At 42.7% G+C, this 21849-nt stretch overlaps 1 protein-coding gene across 2 annotated transcripts in view; it reads left to right on the top strand.

The window, feature by feature from the left end:
- Window positions 1-662: 662 nt before the first annotated feature.
- CREB3L1 (cAMP responsive element binding protein 3 like 1) overlaps window positions 663-21849 on the top strand; it is a 49629-nt gene continuing 28442 nt past the window's right edge. For both annotated transcript variants that reach the window (XM_075187492.1, XM_075187491.1), the window contains exon 1: window positions 663-1338. In XM_075187492.1, the coding sequence (XP_075043593.1) occupies window positions 1246-1338 (93 nt within the window). In that variant the 5' untranslated portion in view covers window positions 663-1245. The remainder of the gene's footprint in view (window positions 1339-21849) is intronic.

The following is a 21849-nucleotide window of genomic DNA, read 5'->3' as shown; positions in this document are numbered from 1 at the left end:
AGAGCTTACTGCGGGCGGCGACCGTTATGTTTCGTTACACAACTGACGTGTGTGTACGGTGATTGACTGCGTGATGTGAGTTCCGGCACCTTTTTTCTTACAAAAAAAGCACTTGCATATACTACTCTTGCAGACTAACACACATCTTAAGACAGTTTCTGCTTTGCATATGGTCGCAATTGCGTTTTTTTTAATGAATGCAAACTGCACCTGCGATTTGGGGCCAGATTTGCAGCTATCCCTGGCCCCTAAGTGTCAAGTTTAGATGTTATATAACCACGGTGCGGTGCCTGGAATGACAGATAGACTGTATTAACAGGCTACTGTAGAGAAAATAGTGGTCTGGGTCAAGAGACCTGGAGAGAATTTAGTAGAAAGTTTTACATTACTGGAATACCAGAGACTCGACCATTACACTATATTAACCTCTTATTGACAACGATATTTACTGTACTATTAATATCTATGGCTCTATCCCTGCATAACTCACATACTAATCAGCTTCTTTGCAACTCTACAGAGCCTGCAGTGCAGGGAGGGGTTAATGAGGGGAGGGCGTGACTTCCCTGGTCACTTATTGGATATTCATGAAGAGGCGGGGTTTAGAGTGAGCTGTGCCGTGTACTGCATGAATATTAATAAGAGGGGCGGAGGAATGGGGTTTTCGGCTCCAGCTGCAGCTGACAGCTGGAGAGATTCACCGGGAGACACAGGCGCAAAGCAGCGCAAAGCAGGAGAAACCCCGGGACTAGGGAGAAACTCGTACCAAGGACGGGAGCCCATCTCCCCGGAGGGGAACATCATGTATTGGGAGAAAACAGAGCCCGCAGAACCCAGCTAAAAAAAAAAAAGCCAAAAAGCCTACACCCCATTTCAGCCCGGGCATCCCAGTACCCCATCACTGTCTTCAGTGACAATACTCTCTGCCTTTCTAACATCCCACCCAGTGATCACAGCACCCCATCTCTGCACCCAGTGGCTCCATCTCTGCACCCCAACATCACAGTGACAAAGACACCCCAAACTTAATACCCAAGACTTTTTGGATTACATCTAACTCCCAATTCCTTGATCTCATGCCAAATTCATCACTTCAGTTTGCACCCGGTTACTTTGCAACTGGGCACTTGCCCGTTCCACCTTATTCCCAGCCAGCTGCGGCTGCTCTCGTCGCAGCTCCTGTTCACATGGCCGATTGCCAGCGCTGGTGACACCTGACAGCAAGTTCCTAAGTGTCCTGGGACCATGGATAGTGTCACCATGCCGCCGGAGCGCAGCTTTCACAGCCCCTTCCTGGAGCTGGAGGAATTGACGGAGGCAGATTTCATGAGCAATGTGGTAAGGGCATACTCTTGCATTGGATGACACAGGTGTATGAGTTAATGTGGGCTGGTAGGATTGAAAGCTGATGTGCAGACCCACCCATCGCATCAGGACCACTAGAAACTCACAATCGGTGGTCTTGATACATTGGTATATAATGAAATTTCCTGCTGGCACAGGAACAACTGATAATAAAGAAGTGGTCCTGCACATAGAATGGATGGGAGACACTTCGTTGTAACCCACCAGCCCTCTACCATGTTCTTACATTGAGCTGTTGCAGGAAGTATTATAAGCTGTCAGTACTGGTACACATGGATGTTTTAAGTATTGGGTGATAATGGAACTGTTGAGTTACATTTCTATTATGTTGTTTTGTGCCATAATAACCTTGTCTTACATGTCCCCAGGTTATCAAGGACTTGATGGTTTTGCTACATCAGTACTTATTAATCTATAAGTACCCTGGTTGATCTGTTGCAGACCATCATGCTTGTCAAACAGTCTGCAGCTCTGTCAGCTGAAGCTGATCTTTTCTGCATTTATGAAATGTCAGTTACCAGTCATGTGATACCTTTACCTGATAGTGTTCATGAACATAACACACCTGCATATTGGAAGGCCTGCAGCCATGTGCATGTTGATACATTATTCCAACTATCAGGAAGGGGTCAAACTTGTCTTATAATTCTAGAAAATGTCAACATTGATGTGAGCAGAGGTCAAACCCTTATGCTAGAAGCAGTCTGTGTGACCTTTCTCCTACCCAGTATATTAGAGCCTGTAGGAACAGGCTAAGTAATGGTGGAGATAGCTGTGATAAGGTTGCAGATATTGACAGTATCAGATTATGAGTTGTACATTAAAAACTTTGATTCAGAACACCTCGCAGATTCCATTCAGAATAGACATTGTGTCAGAGAATCTATTCCACATGTAATTACTTCAATACACCAGGGAATGAGGTTGAGATGAATAAAGTGAGATGGACTACATAATGTTTCCATAGATGTGTCACTAATAAATCAGGTCATTGCAGTGAAAAAAAAATCATTGGCGGTGAATAGCGAAGCACAAAAATGTGGTGACGCTGGGCTAAACCGCTGCTTCCAGTTTTGTAATGTCTTACGCCTATTGCTGCACCATTGCACCTGTTTGTAAAGAGGTGTGGATTGCTACAGCAAGAATAGGATGATTGCAGAATATGCAGATAATCCCGTAAGATTATAGGTGGACCCGGCAAGGCATGGGAGAATTGGGAGCGCTCCACATTGAATGTGGGCTTATACTCAAGAATGAGCCTCATTTATGGGCATAAAACCAAAAACAAAATGTATTTTTTGTGACAGTAGTAAGAAAAAGTAAAATTGTGACACTTGAAATAAAGTAAATTACCCCTTACTGTCATGATGAAGCTTAAGCAAACAGTATTTTAGTGGGAGGGAGGGTGAGGAAAAGTTGAAATTAGTGAACGGTATTGGTTAAATACTCTGAGATGCCATTTGTACTAGTGCACCTGTTGGTAACAGTGCTAATAGAGCAAAGTACTGTGTCTGCTCAGATGGACCACGACAATATGGAGAGGCGACACTCACCTATTTATGCGAGGTGCGGTTAAATAGATGCGAGTGCACCTACAATAATACGTTGCCAACACATGTTTTCTACCATTGGAAATCACTCCCTATCCAGGGTGAGAAGTCAGTCGGTTTTGCCGGGTCCATCAAATTGACTGTGGGTCAGGCCAAGTACATTGAATCTTACTTGCTGCTTGCGTATCTGTCATTGGTCAATATGAAAATGTTGAGGTCATTTTATTGGGTCCAGTGATCGGATAGAATTCATTCACACAGTTCAATGGGATAGTTATACTGACCATTTACTTTGCTGTTAATTATGTTTGTGCATGGTATGTTGAGGGTCACATTGGTTGATCGTCAATCCCATTCTAGTGGTTATTTATGGCTGTTAAAGGACAGTTCCATCCAGGTCTAATGTACCGAGACTGAGAACCTCCTCTGTTTTTCAAATTCTGTATCACACAATATAGAAGTGGATATATGAGGCTTCTGCCTATTTTGCTATCTTGCTGAATATAATCAGACTCAATTATTTTAAATATAACCCTGTGTCAAAAGTCTTGTTTACAGCTTTGGCCTATAACTATCTCTATAATCCAGCGTGTGGGTCATTATCAGTGACCTGGGCACTGTGCCCTGTTAACCTGACATTGCACTGCAGATCTGTTAAAAAGTAAAGAATGACCTTCCCCCCATTACAGACATTGTACTGATATTTCAGTAGGGCAGGACTGTCCAGCAAGCAGTACAGGGGCCAGATGTAACCCTCAAAATTAACTTTATTATGCACTCTCTTCACTTTTTCAAACTTACATGCAAAATCTGTAGCGAAAGATCTGAAGAGAAAGCAGATGAAGAGTAATTGTAACTGTATTTCGGCATAATTTGTTGTTGGCAGAGTATCAAACTATAAAGCACCTCTGTGACACATGCAGTAGTTCTGGGTAATAACCAATAGCCCATATGACCTCATCAGTTCTCCTGTCATTTTACAGCAAGTTAACACTCAGACTTTTATTAGTCCAAGGTTTTCAAAGATTTACATTGGCTTTTTTGTCTACAGTGAAGGTAGCCAGTTGGTGGGCTGAATCAATACTCATCCCACCAATTCAATGGACACCAATGACATCACTGAGCCAGGAAACACTTCCTGTCACATGCATCAGTGATGTCACTGGCCTCTAATTACGTGATTGGCTGCAGGTGACAGGTAAACATTGCAACCTGGATTATCATGAATGAGGTGACTAGGACGCCCCATGGTCCACACTAATGTGCAATATAGCATTAAGATACACTGGGGTTCAGGTGGCCGACAGCATGGGTTGTGCATTCAACACCAGGAATGGGAGAGGGGGGGGGGGGGGGGAATTGGACCTCACTGTGCAAAATCCATCCTCAGACAATATTGATAGCCAGGAAGTGATTGTAAAATAATATTGACAAAACTAGTTCTGAGCTTGTGGAGAAGCCCCAGAGATCTCAGTGTTACAACAGAGGACCTGAAGACTGTGGTGTCTGTTTCCAAACTTTGTACCTTTATTTCTTTCTTAAACAATTGTTTGGATTTGTATGTCCTCTGTGTGTTATCCTCTTATTCTTGTAATCTTTCTTTATTGATACATGTAGATATGTGTGTTTATACCTATATATTCCTGCTAACACTGTGTGTGCCTGCATGGTCCCCCTCCCACCTCTGTTTTTCTCTCATTTCCTCCCCCACAACTGACATTTTCCATCCTGGTTCACATATCCTGGAGCCTGCAAAGTGACTGAACCATACCCTTGATTAAATGCAAACACCAGACGCAGACGAGGGCCCAGTGCTGTAGTGTGAGAAGGGTGTGCAGGGCGAGATCAGGAGACTTACTCACTGATTAACAGGTGCTGTTACCACCGTGTCTCCGTCAGTGACACAGTCACACCCACTGTTAGGAAGTGTCACTTTTTGGCACCTGGTGGAAGAACCATAAGTTAACATTTGAATAAGATTTCTAGGATCATCTGAGTGTGCCATGTGAGACGTAGTCTATCTGGACAATACACACCGCCTGCTTTACCCCAGCAGGTCATAATGTGATTAGATATTTCTATTGCATTCAGAGGCTGTGGAGGCAATGTGGGACCACCTCATTAAAGCATGACCACCCCCCCCCCCCTCCTTCTTACCTTAACAGGCGGGAAGAGAGGGGCGACATCTCCTGCTCCCTTCAGGTCTGGGAGTGTTGCATTAGGCAGTGACATCAAAGCCCAGCGCCACTCTCCTAGCTGGCACTGAGGAGCAGCTGATAGGGTCATAGGAAGTAAGCTGAGGGATGCTGTGTCCCATTAAAAACACTGAATGAGTCACACATTCAGTGTTTTAGGCACCCGCTAACCATTGGCACCCTGGCTTCTCCTACTGGTAGTGCTGGCCTGATTGCATTTTAAGGGCCTCATTTAGAGTCGGACGCAAAGTCCGTTTTAGGCGCATCGGCCAGAAAACCCACTATCACGCATGTGCAGCAAGCACCATACCCGCCTGCATCTTAGACGCAATTAACACTTGCGACAGCTTGTGACTTACTAAGAGAGAAAGGGCGTAACGCGGAATTGTGAAGGTGTGACCCCCTAAGTAAATCCTAGACGCAGTAAGGTGCAGACGCAACACACCTCAAAAAAGAGCTAAAACTGGCAGGAATTAGGTGGCGCAAGCAGTTAGCTAGCTGCAGGAACTGCTCGCAGCTCCGTAGGGTATTATGAGTGGGATGCAACTGGGTTGCATGCCACTCGTAATACCCTACCAAGCTGCGACACACTCCCACTCCTACATGTCTTAGACGCACATTGCGTCCGGCTCTAAATGAGGTCCTTAAATGCTTAAATATATTTTCCACCCACATAAATATATACCCCCTGCCATCCACAGGGCCAGCACATGTAACTTTATTTCTTCTGCAATAAAGTTATGTACAAGATCCAATGCATACCGCATTATGTAGACTGCCTTGCACCGCTTTAGTTACTGATCTGGTAAGTCCGAAGATTTGTATCTCCAGCTTCCTAGGACTTACTGTACTGTGCCATACGGTATAGCAGAGTACTATACTGCATCACATATAGCACAGCATAATAGGCGGTCTGTGCAGCTTTCTGGAGATGCAACAATTAAATCAGTAGCTAAGGGGAGGTTGAACCTGGTGTCTGGATCTCTGCATATTGGAGTAATGGCAACTTGCATGTTAATACTATAAATAGAACACGAAAACATACAGCTTTGCCTGTGGGTAGAGAAATGCCTTAAGTTCAATAAATGCTAAATTATGCTGTGTGTAGAATAAAAACAGGTGCCAAGAACTACAGATCACAGGACGTGCACCCGCTCAGTCTATGGGAGTGTGACCGTGTGCAGCTTCTTATTAGCCAACACCCTTGGGATCACACCCCCGCCTGCCAAACATATTCGGCAGGTTAGCACAGTCAATAAGCCCAATAAGCACAGAAAGGATGACGCCTAGGGACAAGCGGCTTCGGCCTGGTCACACCATCCCCTCCAGTAGGATAGGGGTAATGGATATAGCACAGAGCCCACATTAGCAAAGGCTGACCATAGGCAGAGAGAAGCTAAATTGTGTAATTCTTACGATTTAAAAAAATAAAAAAATTGTATTTTGTCACGATAGAGAGGCTAGATGTAACCATTGTTCAACAAGTAAAATGTGACTTACACTGGCAAAAGGCCCATACAATGCACCAACCTATGGAGGCCAGCCTGGCCTCCATAGGTGGGTGCATTGAATGGGCCTTTTGAGGCCAGGCCTCACCACCCACTTATGGAAAGGTAATGGTGTGCTTCATTATAGGACAAGAAGACTGAGTCATGTACACTGGCTTAGGGCCAAGTGAGAATTCCTTTCTTACGAATGCTGATGTTAACTCCTCTGAAAGTACAGTATAGCAGGGTATACTGGATTTTAGGGATGGAGACACACTGTGATATACAGTGGTAGCCAGTTGCTGAAGGGGTAACCTGGAAATGAAAGACAGATCAAGATTTCCAACTAGTCTCCTTAGAGTAGGTGCAGCTTACTGTGTCCCATACCAGGTCAAATATGTTGTCAGATAGGTCTATTAGGCCTCTGTATAGTGATTATTGAACTCTTGGGGTCCTAAGCCTCTTGTTCTCTCTAAAGTACTTTACTTTGCCAGTATCTGCAGCTGTGACATTGATAAATCATTTTTCAGTAACATCTTTTGGCCAGAGGAGTAGGATTCCCCAGTGACTCACACACACATGAGACTGGACTACAGACAGAGACCTGACTACATCTTACAATGAAACAGCTGACACTGTCAGATATTTTCCCATTTACCCCAGGGGAAGGGGTCTAATACTTTTTTCTCAGGAGCTACTTACTCAGCTCATGTGCAAGTTTGCTGATACACACGATTGTATACTGTTCCTTCCAAACTCTTGTGCTGATTCAAACTAACTTTTGATGCCAAGAACCATATAGAGGACAAGGGGGCATCATCTGCGAATGGAATTAAGACGGTTTCAACATGAGCTTCGGAAGGGGGTTCTTTACTGTAAAGGCGGTGAAGCTGTGGAATTTTTTACAACATGGGGTGATAATGGGAGATCCACTAACATAATAGAGGACATTATAGGGGTGATTGAATGTACTGAATTAAATTGTCATTTTTGGGGTCAGGAAGGAATGTGTTCCTGTAATAAATTGGCAACTGTGGAGGGAGGAGAAAGATTGTTTGCTTTCCTCTGGACCAACACAATTATAATATATAAAATACTGACCGTGATGGTCCTGTGTTGAATTTATCCTTACTAAATAACAAATTAGATCAGAGGTAAATGACCTTTGCCTGACAGAGTATGCTGGGACTTGTAGTTCCACAACACCTGTAGAGCAACAGGCTACCTGTTAGGAACCCCTCCAGCTGGCACAACACAACCCGGAGTCTACTCTGCCAGTCAGGTGTTCACTGGAGCCCCTGATGGTGGGGACAGACTGGGCTGCAGACTGACAGAGGGTCGTGAAGTGTGTACCGGCTGGGGAGAACCCAGGCAAGAAGAGTCAGGTCCACGCAGAGGTCAAAGGCCGGCAGCAGGTAACAGTAATGATGAACAAGCTGAGGTCAGAGGTCACAGGCAAAGTAGCAGAACGGGTAAACAAGCCAAGGATCAGGGTCACAGGAAACACAAGCGAAGTCCAATACGAAGCCAAGGGTCATACACGGGAAGTCAAACGTAGATACAGGATACAGGAACTGGAACAAGCAGGTCAGCAGACTGGAGCACAGAAGCTATAACCGGCAATGAGGCAGCAGACCTCATTGCCTTAAATACCCAGCTGAACCAATCACAGGTTGAACACACTCCTGCAGGTTAATAGAGCAGTCACTAATAGAGCCAATCAGGGCTTGTCCCTGGCCTGCACAGTTGCAGGCTAATGCCTGTAATTGCCTCCTATGATCTGCCCCTATTTAATTAGCCCACAGGCTGTAGAATCGCTGCGCCCGGCTTCCTCCTATTGCCGGGACGCAGCTCTGAAGCGTCTGCTGGTTGCCCCGGCAACGGCCGGGTTATGGCCGGAAATGACGTCCCGGTCGCCATGGCGACGGCCGGGACGCGGGTGAGTGAGTCGCGGCGGCTGGGCACTGCCGCGGCTCGTAACACTACCTAAACTAGACTATTGAAAACAAATGACTGGTTGCTTTTGAAGGCAACACATTTCTTCTATTCATGTTTCGGTTACCTCTATTTGAGCCATATCCTATAAAGTGAATTATCTTAAAAAGTGGAATAAAATTACTTTTAAAATCCTAAGGGAAAAACGTTTTTTTGCGGAACACCTTATATTAATGTCAAGTATCTGCAAATCAGCACCTCGTGCGGAACTGTTGCTTCAGAAGCTATGATTTACCTGGTCATTCAATGGAGATCTGCAAAGGGAGCAGCTTTGACGTCTCTCTAACTTTGTTCACTATTCCACAGGGTTTATATACAAAAGGACGTAATCAACAAAAATACCAGTAATTTTCAAGAATAACAATTTAGAAATAATTTAGGAAAGATAAGCAGAAAAATGGGGAAAACATTTTGTTATAGATTGCATATGCTCATTTCAAGAAATTTGGTTTATTTTCATTGTATACAATTCAGAAAGCACATTTTATATTTTATAAACTATAACCTTATTCTGCTGGGTTCTATTCAACTACAGATGGGTTGATGCATCTTGTAATTCTTCCACAATACATTTTTTCCTGGATTACTGCTCTCTTCTAATAGTATCTTCTTCTGATCTCACCGTACCCCCCGTCTCAGTTCCCCGAAATTCCTCCCAGTGTCCTTATGTCCCTTCTCCTTATTATATTTCAGGGTTTGCAGCCTTTCTGCACATTGCTCTGGTTAAATGAGTTGGGCTTTCTTGGCTCTCGGCAGCTTCCCCTTTGATTTGAAGCCAGTTGGACCTGCTGTCGTCTCTGCCTCATCTCACTCTCTCCAGTCGGGAGAAATCTTTCCAATTCATATTACTTTTGAACTCTAGGATATTTTGGTCCCGGAAACCTGTCATTCAAACTGGTCTCTCCCTCCCACCCAACACAGTCAGCGTACAGGCCGTCCGCTCGTGTAAGCAGATGGTCCTAAGCACTTCAAGTTGGTTAAAGTATACTTAACGATCCAGTTGATAACATTCCCTGGAGCGGAAGTCGGTGAATCTCAGGGCTGACCTCCTAGGCTTCTCCTGTGTGAAGTCTCTAGAGACAGTGTGCTCTTATGTAGCACAAGTTAAAGTAAAGAAGCGCAGCTTTATTTAGAACTACCTGAGGAGAAGTACAGTAAATTATGCTCTGCAGGGAGACAGAAGACTGCGTTCTTCTGATCTGTACTCTCACATTATGAATTGCCCATTGCAAATAGGCCCAACTAGCCCAAGATTGGTGTGTGTCCAAAACAATTAGAATGCCGGAAAATGACAGGATTAAAAATCTGGTCAGTAGAAGTCCACTATTTCCTGCAGGTACGTTTGATCATCTGCCAACTGCATTGGCAATTTTCTGTCCAATCCGATCACTTGGCCAAAGTGGCAAACAGCTGGATCTGTCCAATTTAGCCACTCATTTTTGTGGCCAAATTAGAAAATGATTGTGGTGTCCAAAAGCAAGATCACCCCATGTGTGAACAATATAAAGGCTGATTTGGGAATAGACTGCCTTGTGAAGTGGATTCTACCAATTGGGCTGGTGCTAGTTGCTTCCTATTGGAATTCCCTCTCAAGATGTTAGGAACAGTGATGGTTCCAGCAGTGGGATCTGAATCAGTCCTTCTTTAGCTATGTTTTATACAGATGTTTATTGTCACTAACATGGCAGAGGCTATTAACTTTGCAATGTATAAATTGCCAGATATTCAAAACTAATGTAAACAGTCACACGTTCATTTCTTTGAAAATACACACACACACAATGCAGCATATGTCTGGACACAAATCACAAACAGTCACATAAATACACAGGGTGAATGTACGTAAATTGAATTTAGTAGAAAGTAACTGTATTAAGTTGGCGAAGGGGTGGATCCAGCAAAAGAGAAGTCCATTGATTGTTCTTTCTTAACTCATGTCCCTTAAATGATAATAAGATAAGTGACAAATTAATGTTAGCAAGTTTTCTGCTGCCTTCTGGTGGACAAATAAGCATGTATTAAAGTTGGTTGTAACCTGACCTGCTGGTGTGCTGGAGAATTCAGGTAACTTGTAGCAAGTGAGTTATAGAAGATAGTAAGTAGTAGTCTGATGTCTCACATCCTTCCTAACTTCCTTATGTACTGCAATACAACTTGTCCAGCTAATACAACTACTGTTCGTTCTTTCTTTGTTGCATCAATAAGTGTAATTTACAAACCACAAAAGTGTAAAACCGTAGCACTAATGCTGTTTTATAACATCAAGCTGCTACTTTTGCCTGTTTGCGCCCAATTTGTACACTAGAGCACATGAATTTGTTGGCCAGCATTATAGAATCTACAGAGGTGAAAAAGTTTGCACTAGCCAATGGGAGGATTTGGAGAGATTAAGGAAGGGGGTGTTCCTTGTTAAATATGAGGATTTCAATTCGTAGATGAGTAAAATTAGATAAAGGGGTGGAGAGGGAACATTTACATGGGTTTTCTTTGGTTTTCACAAGACAGCACAATTTTTCACCACCTCCATGATCCCTGAGATCACAGGTTTCATCCTTATACTTATATTGGGACACATTTTGCAACTGCCATTTGCAATTTACCAATGTAATAAAAATATATATGCCATACATTGGACTCCCAGGAGAGAGAACGACTCTCCCACATCACAGGCGAATCGTGGTAATAAAGGATAATACATAAATATATACTAACCCACATATTACGGAGTAGATTGATTATGTTAGGGTCTTATGAAAGAATATGAAGTATGCATACACCTTGAACTAAGCATGGCAGACAGGTAGCCTTGCACACAAGGAAGCATTTCGGATCTGCAGTTCTTGAGGTTTGTTAATGATTTCCTTCTAAAAGGAAAAGTGAAGGTGTTGCCCAGTGCCGTAACTAGACATTTTAGTGCCCTGGGCGAGACAGGGCACCGGCGCCCCCCATCTAAGTGGGAGTGACATTTGTCAAGTGGGTGTGGCCAACTTAATGTGGGGGTGTGGCTAGCGTTTCACTGCGGAAGTTAAAGCCTGTACATATAGAGCCAGGTAGCGGGCGGCTGCTGCGCCCTGGGCGACTGCACCGCCCTAGTTACGGCTCTGAACATGGTATACAAGGATAGCAGCAGTGTCTAACTATTGCCCCTGCTGAAAGTAAAGGGAACTGAAATGATCGTTGGGCAGGAAATGTTTTGTAATGTATGTCTTTCACCCACTATCTGCCTAGGTGATTTATTTAACCCGCATTGATGACCCCCAGTGTCCTCACAATTCGCAGTTCTGCACCAGCAACAAACACACCCAATTTACTTGAGGCACACATCACAAACACTTATGTCTACTACCTTGGAAGGAAACATGGTCCGAAGGAAATGAATAGTATGAAATTACAAAAGTTATTTCTAGTTTTTAGCATAAACAAAAAGTAATTGTCTGTTAACTTAAAGACACAATTGGGACAATTTACATCAAGCTGGTACACAGTGTCTCCTTTTGTGCTAAGCGGGCCTTTTTATTTTTTACGTGCACTTCTTTAATGAGCTCAGACTTGCCTGAAGCTTAGTTGGGCTGAAGGTGTTTCAGACTCTTTACAAGTTTTAGTAATATGTGTTCCAAGCTGTCTATGTGGTATATGGAAAGTTCAGCTTAAGACAACCTTAGGACCAACCAACACGCTCATAAGATTGTACAGTCAGTTCCCCTGTCTTCTCATTGTTTAAATATACTCATGCTCGTTTAGTGTTGTGCATTGTGTATTTGTGTTTTGCACTACACCAGGAACAAAAAACATGTGGAATGGTACTTATGCCTATAGACTGTACCTGCTCATTGTCCAGACAATTTCTTTGTAACCCTCAAAGCCAACATCTTGGGGTATAAAACCTGTCGCACAGCAATGATATCCTGGCTCTGCCGAACTGCCACTGTAAATGACACTCGTTATTCGGCATTTCACATATAGCAGCCGCCCGCTACCTGCCTATGCTCCCTGGCTCAATGACAACCACATATAGCTGGCGATATAGCCAGCTATATCGCCAGCTTCACACACACAAAAAACTCATTACCGGCATTAGAAGCAGTCGTTCCACCCAAAACAGGAAATTTGGCATTTGGAACGCAAACTTGCGTTCCAAATGCAGAACTTCCTGCATTTGGAACGCACATGCGTTCCAAATGCAGAACTTCCTGTTTTTGGTGGAACGACTGCTTCTAATGCCGGTAATGAGTTTTTTGTGTGTGTGAAGCTGGCGATATAGCTGGCTATATCGCCAGCTATATGTGGTTGTCATTGAGCCAGGGAGCATAGGCAGGTAGCGGGCGGCTGCTGCGCCCCCTTTGGGCTTGCGCCCTGGGCGACGGCACCGCCCGCACCGGCCTAGTTACGGCTCTGGTGTTGCCCATATCAACCAATCATATTTTAGCTATCATTTATCTAGTACATTGTAGAAAATGATAGCTAGAATCTTATTTGTTGTTAGCAAATCGACCCTTTAGACTTTCTGATCTCTGCAAGCCAGTTAACCATTTGTACTGCAGAGAAGCTGATAGGTTTAAATATTGTTTTTCCAGCCATAAGGCATTACAAAAATGAAAATTGTTTTTCAAACTTTCCTACTATCAGTTGGGAAATATCAGTGAAACAATAGTAAACATCTTAAAGTTCTAAGTGACAGACCACAATGAAGGCCAAACAATATTAAAGAAAATAAGGATTTGAGTCCTAAAGTGGGATTGTGTGAAAATAGGGTTAGGGAGTCATATTAATAGAATTTAGGAGCACACATTTCATTCTTTCATCTGAAGCAGTAATTACAACTAAAATATATCACTTGGTCTTAGGTCCTTAAGTGTGTATCAAAAAGTGATGTTTTGCGGAGTGAAGAATCTTTCTCTATTTTCACATCTTAGGGCCTGCTGCATAGTAGAAGGCAAATTGGGTGTAATTTACGGCACAAAAAAGTGCACACAGAAGTAGCACATTTCAGCCCATATCACAGTCAGCCAATCAGAGGAATTTTTGTCACCAGGAACCTCACATAACTGTTCTGTGCTGTTGGGGACCTTGATCCTTCCACTATATAGGTCTCAGTCTGTGGCTTCCTGCTGTCTCACATCATAACACTGTTAAATGCAGCCCTGTCCTCACTGACATAATCACACAAGTGGACTGATCATTGCTGCTCCTGTGAACATTCCGACGCTCTGATTGGCTACAGGTTATTCTTCAAACTCAAAACATCCTGCATGAGCAGGAGATGAAGATTATATACAAAATGGTACTCAGTCCGTAGGCAGAGGCTGCTTAGAAAACCTTAAGTGCCCATATATGTAAGAGATTATGACCATACACCCTCAAAATCCTCAATACATCTTTCAGAAATAAGATTGTATATCTCATGCCAACAACAAAATACCTGTTAGTGTTACAAATGTTATATTTCGAGGGAATAAGATAATTTTTCATTGTCCGCTTTGAGTTTACATTGAGACACAATAGGCCTTTTCCTTCCCACATAAGCCTAGAAATCCCTGACACCTCTGAGGTCTCACTCCTATATTTATAATGGGATGCACTTTGCCTCTTCCATTTGCACTTTTGTGGGTCAGCGCATTTGTTGGTGCACCTCAATCAATGAATTAAACAGTTTTAAACACACTGAAGTGACATAAAAAAGACAATCATGAAGTTCCCTTACACTCATGATTAATTCAGGACATAATTGAGGCTAAACCAAGCAGTATTAAGGGCATGATCGTAAAGTGGAAGTCGGTTGGATTTTGATGTGATATAATTACTGTTTCTACACACTGCGTTTTCTAGAGCATGCACCAACCTGCAATTATAGGCGCAGATTAATTTTATGGGGGTGTTTTTGGAGCCCATGAAATTGGCGTGCCTCTTGAATTGCGCTAGGCGGACAAGTAGACATATTTGTGTATTCTCAGGAAACAGAATGAGAAGTGATACTGTGCAGTTGGTTGGTATTAAAAATGCATGTATATTGTTAAGGGCAAATGGAGAAATCACTAAATTATTGTGAATTTAATTTCATTGGTAAGTAATGGACTTTAAATACAATAATACATATCTCACAACCTTACTGAATAAAAATAAATGGGTCTCTCCAATTTGCTTTGACTAAGCCATCAGTTCATCAAGTCACTCTTGGTTGACTTCAGGAAATCGGGGCTGTTGAGGGGGTCAATAAAATATAATATAAATAAAAATAGAAAATATTTGAATGGAAACAAGGAGCCAACTTTCATTAGATCCCTCTGAATCTATGAACTCATATTTACATACCTACAAACAAAAGACTCTTCCCTGCAGTCCCTAGTCTTAGAAGTCAAGTCCTCAATGTGCCTCTTCATGCAGACATTACATTTACACGTTTACTCTACTATAATAATATATTGTTGTAAAATGATTATTTATTATTATTACTCAGCATTCATCTCATGACACATACAGGCACAAATTTTACTTCATTAGTGCTGAGCCAGATATCGGTTCGCTGTGTGTATCTGTGTGTGTATCATTATGTATCTGTGTCTATATCTGTGTGTCCCATTATGTATCTGTGTCTATGTCTGTGTGTCCCATTATATCTGTGCCTGCGTGTCCTATGTGTGTCTGTGTGTCACATTATGTGTGTGTCTGTGTCTAAGTCTGTGTGTCCGACTATGTGTGTCTATGTGTTCTATTATGTGTGTCACATTATGTGTGTGTCTGTATGTCCTGTTGTGTGTGTGTCCCATTATGTGTCTGTTTATGTCTGTGTGTCCTATTATGTGTGCCTGGTGTCCCATTATGTGTGGCTGTGTGTCACATTATGTGTGTGTCTGTGTCTCTGTCTGTGTGTCACATTATGTATGTGTCTGTGTCTCTGTCTGTCCCATTATGTGTGTCTGTGTGTCACATTATGTGTGTGTCTGTGTCTCTGTCTGTCCCATTATGTGTGTATGGGTGTCACATTATGTGTGTGTCTGTGTCTATGTCTGTATGTCCCATTATGTGTGTATGGGTGTCACATTATGTGTGTGTCTGTGTCTATGTCTGTCCCATTATGTGTGTATGGGTGTCACATTGTGTGTGTGTCTGTGTCTATGTCTGTGTGTCCCATTATGTGTGTATGGGTGTCACATTATGTGTGTGTCTGTGTCTCTGTCTGTCCCATTATGTGTGTCTGTGTGTCACATTATGTGTGTTTCTGTGTCTCTGTCTGTCCCATTATGTGTGTATGGGTGTCACATTATGTGTGTCTGTGTGTCACATTATGTGTGTCTGTGTCTCTGTCTGTGTGTCCCATTATGTGTGTATGGGTGTCACATTATGTGTGTGTCTGTGTCTCTGTCTGTCCCATTATGTGTGTCTGTGTGTCACATTATGTGTGTATGGGTGTCCCATTATGTGTGTCTGTGTTCCCCATTATGTGTGTATGGGTGTCACATTATGTGTGTGTCTGTGTCTCTGTCTGTCCCATTATGTGTGTATGGGTGTCACATTATGTGTGTGTCTGTGCCTATGTCTGTGTGTCCCATTATGTGTGTATGGGTGTCACATTATGTGTGTGTCTGTGTCTCTGTCACATTATGTGTGTCTGTGTGTCACATTATGTGTGTGTCTGTGTCTCTGTCTGTCCCATTATGTGTGTATGGGTGTCACATTATGTATGTCTGTGTGTCACATTATGTGTGTGTCTGTGTCTCTGTCTGTGTGTCCCATTATGTGTGTATGGGTGTCACATTATGTGTGTGTCTGTGTCTCTGTCTGTGTGTCCCATTATGAGTGTCTGTGTGTCCCATTATGTATGTGTCTGTGTCTCTGTCTGTGTGTCCCATTATGTGTGTATGGGTGTCACATTATGTGTGTGTATGTGTCTCTGTCTGTGTGTCCCATTATGAGTGTCTGTATGTCCCATTATGTATGTGTATGTGACTCCATATTTTGGAAGACATGTGAGAGATGGGGGACACAGAGTGGATAGCTTTGCATCACTATATATTTGTATTTTACTGAATAGCATTAAAAAGCATCTAAAATTAGTGCTATCATTAATTTAAACCTATTTAAGTACCTAAAGCTTAGAAGACTAGGTGGGCCCCAGCCTTTCAGTTACATTATCTATACCGCCAAAGGACAATGACACAGCCACAGTAGCTTAAAAAAATCTCTATTATTTAGCTATAATTTGAGAGTGTATCCCAGCTACACTCTCTGTGTGCAGATAGCATCCATCAGAACCAATGTCATACCAGACATTGCAGAATTACATGTGCTCAAAAGATATCTCCAGACCTGATATTCTGTTTTCAGGGGTGATGCCTCCGTTCCACCTCTGAATGTAATGATCCTCTTCAGACCCATTACCCACTGTACCTTCACTCTGTATGTAATTATCCTCTCTCAGATCCATTACCCACTGTACCTTCACTCTGAATGTAATGATCCACTTCAGACCCATTACCCACTGTACCTTCACTCTTTATGTAATGATCCTCTCTCAGACCCATTAACCACTGTACCTTCACTCTGTATGTAATGATCCTCTCTCAGACCTATTACCCACTGTACCTTTACTCTGAATGTAATGATCCACTTCAGACCCATTACCCACTGTACCTTCACTCTTTATGTAATGATCCTCTCTCTGACCCATTAACCACTGTACCTTCACTCTGTATGTAATGATCCTCTCTCAGACCTATTACCCACTTTACCTTCACTCTTTATGTAATGATCTGCTCTCAGACTCATTACCCACTGTACCTTCACTCTGTATGTAATGATCCTCTCTCAGACCCATTACCCACTGTACCTTCACTCTTTATGTAATGATCCTCTCTCTGACCCATTAACCACTGGCTCCTTCACTCTATATGTAATGATCCTCTCTCAGACCCATTACCCACTCTACCTTCACTCTTTATGTAATGATCCGCTCTCAGACCCATTACCCACTGTACCTTCACTATTTATGTAATGATCCTCTCTCAGACTCATTACCCACTGTACATTCACTCTTTATGTAATGATCCTCTCTCAGACCCATTACCCACTGTACCTTCACTGTTTATGTAATGCTCCTCTCTCAGACCCATTACCCACTGTACCTTCACTGTTTATGTAATGCTCCTCTCTCAGACCCATTACCCACTGTACCTTCACTGTTTATGTAATGCTCCTCTCTCAGACCCATTACCCACTGTACCTTCACTGTTTATGTAATGCTCCTCTCTCAGACCCATTACCCACTGTACCTTCACTGTTTATGTAATGCTCCTCTCTCAGACCCATTACCCACTGTACCTTCACTGTTTATGTAATGCTTCTCTCAGACCCATTACCCACTGTACCTTCACTGTTTATGTAATGATCCTCTCTCAGAACCATTACCCACTGTACCTTCACTGTTTATGTAATGCTCCTCTCTCAGACCTATTACCCACTGTACCTTCACTGTTTATGTAATGATCCTCTCTCAGACCCATTACCCACTGTACCTTCACTGTTTATGTAATGATCCTCTCTCAGACCCATTACCCACTGTACCTTCACTGTTTATGTAATGATCCTCTCTCAGACCCATTACCCACTGTACCTTCACTGTTTATGTAATGATCCTCTCTCAGGCCCATTACCCACTGTACCTTCACTCTTTATCCTACACATCCTGGAGCAGCTGGGCATTTAAACACTAATTGCACATACAAAATTATTTTTTACCAACCCCTTCCCCCAAGAACTAACAAAGCCATGGGGTCTCATATTATTCCTGTTCATTTATTAAAAGCCTTCAAACCCTCTTTATTAAAACATTTAGGTGGACTAATCGCCTCAGTATCCGCTGTTATCTGTTCATGCAATCTTGCTGTTGCGAATACATATCTTGACCTTGACGAAAACAATTTACACATACTAATTGTACATAAGACACAATTAACACACATCATTTTCTGAAGCCATAAAAAAAGTTGTTTTAATATTTTTAATAGTCCATGTCAGTTGCCTCCCCCTGCTACCTACTAAACGTAAATAATGTAAGAAATGAAGCTTGACGGCTACGATGAAACAGTGGCTTTGTTACAATTTTAGGTTGGGCCCCAGTGCACTGATTTGCCCGAGGGCCTATAATGCTGTTAAGACAGCCCTGAACCTGGGGGCAATAAGTACTGCATGACAGAATACCTCTAGTTAGAGCTATTTATAGAGCAGTAATTTGATGCTGGAAGCATGAATATCACTGGGTCAATCCTTACATATCCCCATTAATTAAAGTTTACAAAGGAGACAATTAAGATATATCACAAAAAGCATCTGCTTACTCTTGTTCACAGACATTCCACATACAAATGATCATTAAACAATATATACACAACTTTAAACAGCAGTATAATGCAGTAATGCATTACTGGTGGGGTTAGAAAGTGTGCGCTTCTAATTCTGATCAGTTATTACACATTATAGGACTTATTTAATAATTAATGGTACAATGTGTTCAATGCTCCTGCAACATATCAGATGTTGTAATTGAAAATTGTAAGCTGTCTAGTATGGGTTACACTTGTTGCACTATTAATATAAAACTGGTGCATGTTTTCCTATTTGTGTATTCTATACCATTGTATAGTCAGATCTGTGCTTTATTTTATACACGCACTAAGCTCACAGTACACATCTGGTATGAGGATGGTGTTATTACATATTGCATATATACATATACTGCAGCTACTGTCATGCACGCATGGTGTGTGCTATGGGCATATCTAGTGCGTTGTACATAGTTGGTGCACACACATCCTAAGTACATTCCAGATTCACCAATAGTGACTCCACCATTCTAACCCTGCACTCCCGGGCTGTGCAGCCAGACATACGGCTCCACTAACTTTCCGGTTTTTTTTTTTTGCATGCATGAATCCCATTGGCTGACTAATTTCAGTAACCGGCCAATCCAGCTTCCAGGTCTCATGCCGGCTTTAATCCCTCGCAGCGCAGAATTAACCCATTGCTCACACTCTCTCTCAGTCCTGCACGCTCTTACTGGGAGCTCACTAGCTGTTGCAGTGAGCTTGCGTGGGAAAGATGTACATGTAGAAAGGTCATAGACAGTGCCTTACACTATTGTTCCAAGTCTATGGGCGGTATACAGGAGTTGCAGAGATTATTTATTCAGGTTCAATTTCTTCCTGCTAATCTTTAACTCTGCTTTTGCATTATGCCCCCCATTTTTTTAAACATGCACAAGACGACAGTGTGCTGTACAGTATGCTATTCTTATTAAGGGATGCAAGTGATCATTACTTTGTGTTAGTGATAGAAGTGTAGGCTGTGGATGCATCTGGCAGAGCATGCTGGAGAGCCTCAGGGTTCATAATCTTACACCAATGGACTTGTCCCCTCCAGGGGGGGATAGACCTGGGTTTTATGAGATGCTGCTTAAATTAAATAAATGAGCTAGTTGTTAACACGTGTTTTCACGTAGGACAAGCTCTACAATCTGGTCTTTTTGATGCTGGAGCGGAGAATCCCCGTTACACATTTTTGTTTAACGCACGGCAAACTAGATTGTCTTTGTTCTGCTATTAATGCTACTTTTTTAACATTCCATAATAACAAGTGGTCTCACGTTATAACACACTGAAGCTGCCTTTTAAAATATGGGCCTTCTCAACCTTTTATTACTAAGCCATCCCCTTACATGTATATCTATATAGGTTCACTATAATTATAATTATAATCCTCTTTATTCTTTTTAAAGCTTCCTCTTATGTATGTAAATGTTTACCCAATACTTTATTGGGGTATGTTCTCAGGCCATTGCTCTGCCTTTTCTGCGAGGCTAGCATAGCATAGAAGGTCTTCTGACCAACTTATCAGTACTCACCAGGGGCGCACGCAGGGGGAGGTTTCTGGGTCTCCAGAAACCCCTCCCCTCCGCTAATGAAGTGCCCCACATAGCAGCACTGTACTATACAGCAGCCGCAGCGGTGCTGTATTGTATACAGCACCGCCGCGTACGCTTCTTTGACAACGCCACGGCTGCTGTATAGTACAGTGCAGCCGAAACGGAGGGTTACTTATTTGGGCCGTGGCTTCACTTTGAGCTTACAAAACAATGTCTTTAAATGTAATGCTGCAACTACTGGCAGGGACAAAGAAAAGAGAGAACACAATAGCTCACTTTGGGACAGTCTGAAGCTCATCTGCCAAAGTTTTTAAAGCATCTAGAGACTGGAACACTAATCGAATGCCAACCAAGATGGCATCCCTGGACAGATGACCCATAGTGGGCTACCTTGGGCTGGGTTACTGGGCCACCTGCATTCTTTTCCCTTTAAAATGTTCCTAATAGGCTGGTGAGTCGAGTCTTGCCCCTCGGGCTAATATTTGCCAGCCCTCCCCTGGTGGTATCTCTTGACAGAAGTAACATTGGTGGCGACTCACATCATGGGCAGCACAGTGGCTTAGTGGTTAGCACTTCTGCCTCAGCGCTGGGGTCATGAGTTCAATTTCCGACCATGGCCTTATCTGTGAGGAGTTTGTATGTTTCTTTCCTCCGGGTGCTCCGGTTTCCTACCACACTCCAAAAACATACTGGTAGATTAATAAAAAATTGACCCTAGTCTCTCTCTCGGTCTGTGTGTGTTAGGGAATTTAGAGTGTAAGCTCCAATGGGGCAGGGACTGATGTGAGTGAGTTCTCTGTACAGCGCAGCGGAATCAGAGGAGCTATATAAATAAATGGTGATGATGATGATGATTAGAACTTAACCTGTAAAGTAGTACTTCCAGAACAACAAAAAAACACCTGCTGACAAAGGCTAACCTTTCAGCAAATATCTCAACTACTTGATAGTGAACAGCAACCTTTAGATGCCCTAAGGTGCTCCCCAGTCTCCTTGTGAAGTCAGAATAGCCCCCATTGGCCCTTCTGGACTGACACTGAGGCCTAATTAGAAAGTATTCTGGGGAGAAGGCAACATGTATTTGTAAGACCGAGAAGGGGCCTCTGTGATCCAGTGGCTGTGCCTACATGTAAAACATTATATTACTAACAACCAAAAAGATTCACTCCTTAGGTCTCTTACAACTTTTGAATGAGTATAGAGAGAAATACAGTAGAGTACACTGTAATTTGTAAATTCATTTAAATGTTGAAAAAACACTCACCTATTGTTGGTGATGTTGCACTTTGGATTCTTATACTGATGTCTACCAGTGAAAAGAGTTAAATATTAACCGAGGTGTC

Source organism: Mixophyes fleayi, chromosome 10, assembly GCF_038048845.1.
Source record: "Mixophyes fleayi isolate aMixFle1 chromosome 10, aMixFle1.hap1, whole genome shotgun sequence".
NCBI lineage: Eukaryota > Metazoa > Chordata > Amphibia > Anura > Limnodynastidae > Mixophyes > Mixophyes fleayi.
Note: the sequence above shows the minus strand (reverse complement) of the source record. Positions and strands in the feature narration are given on the sequence as shown.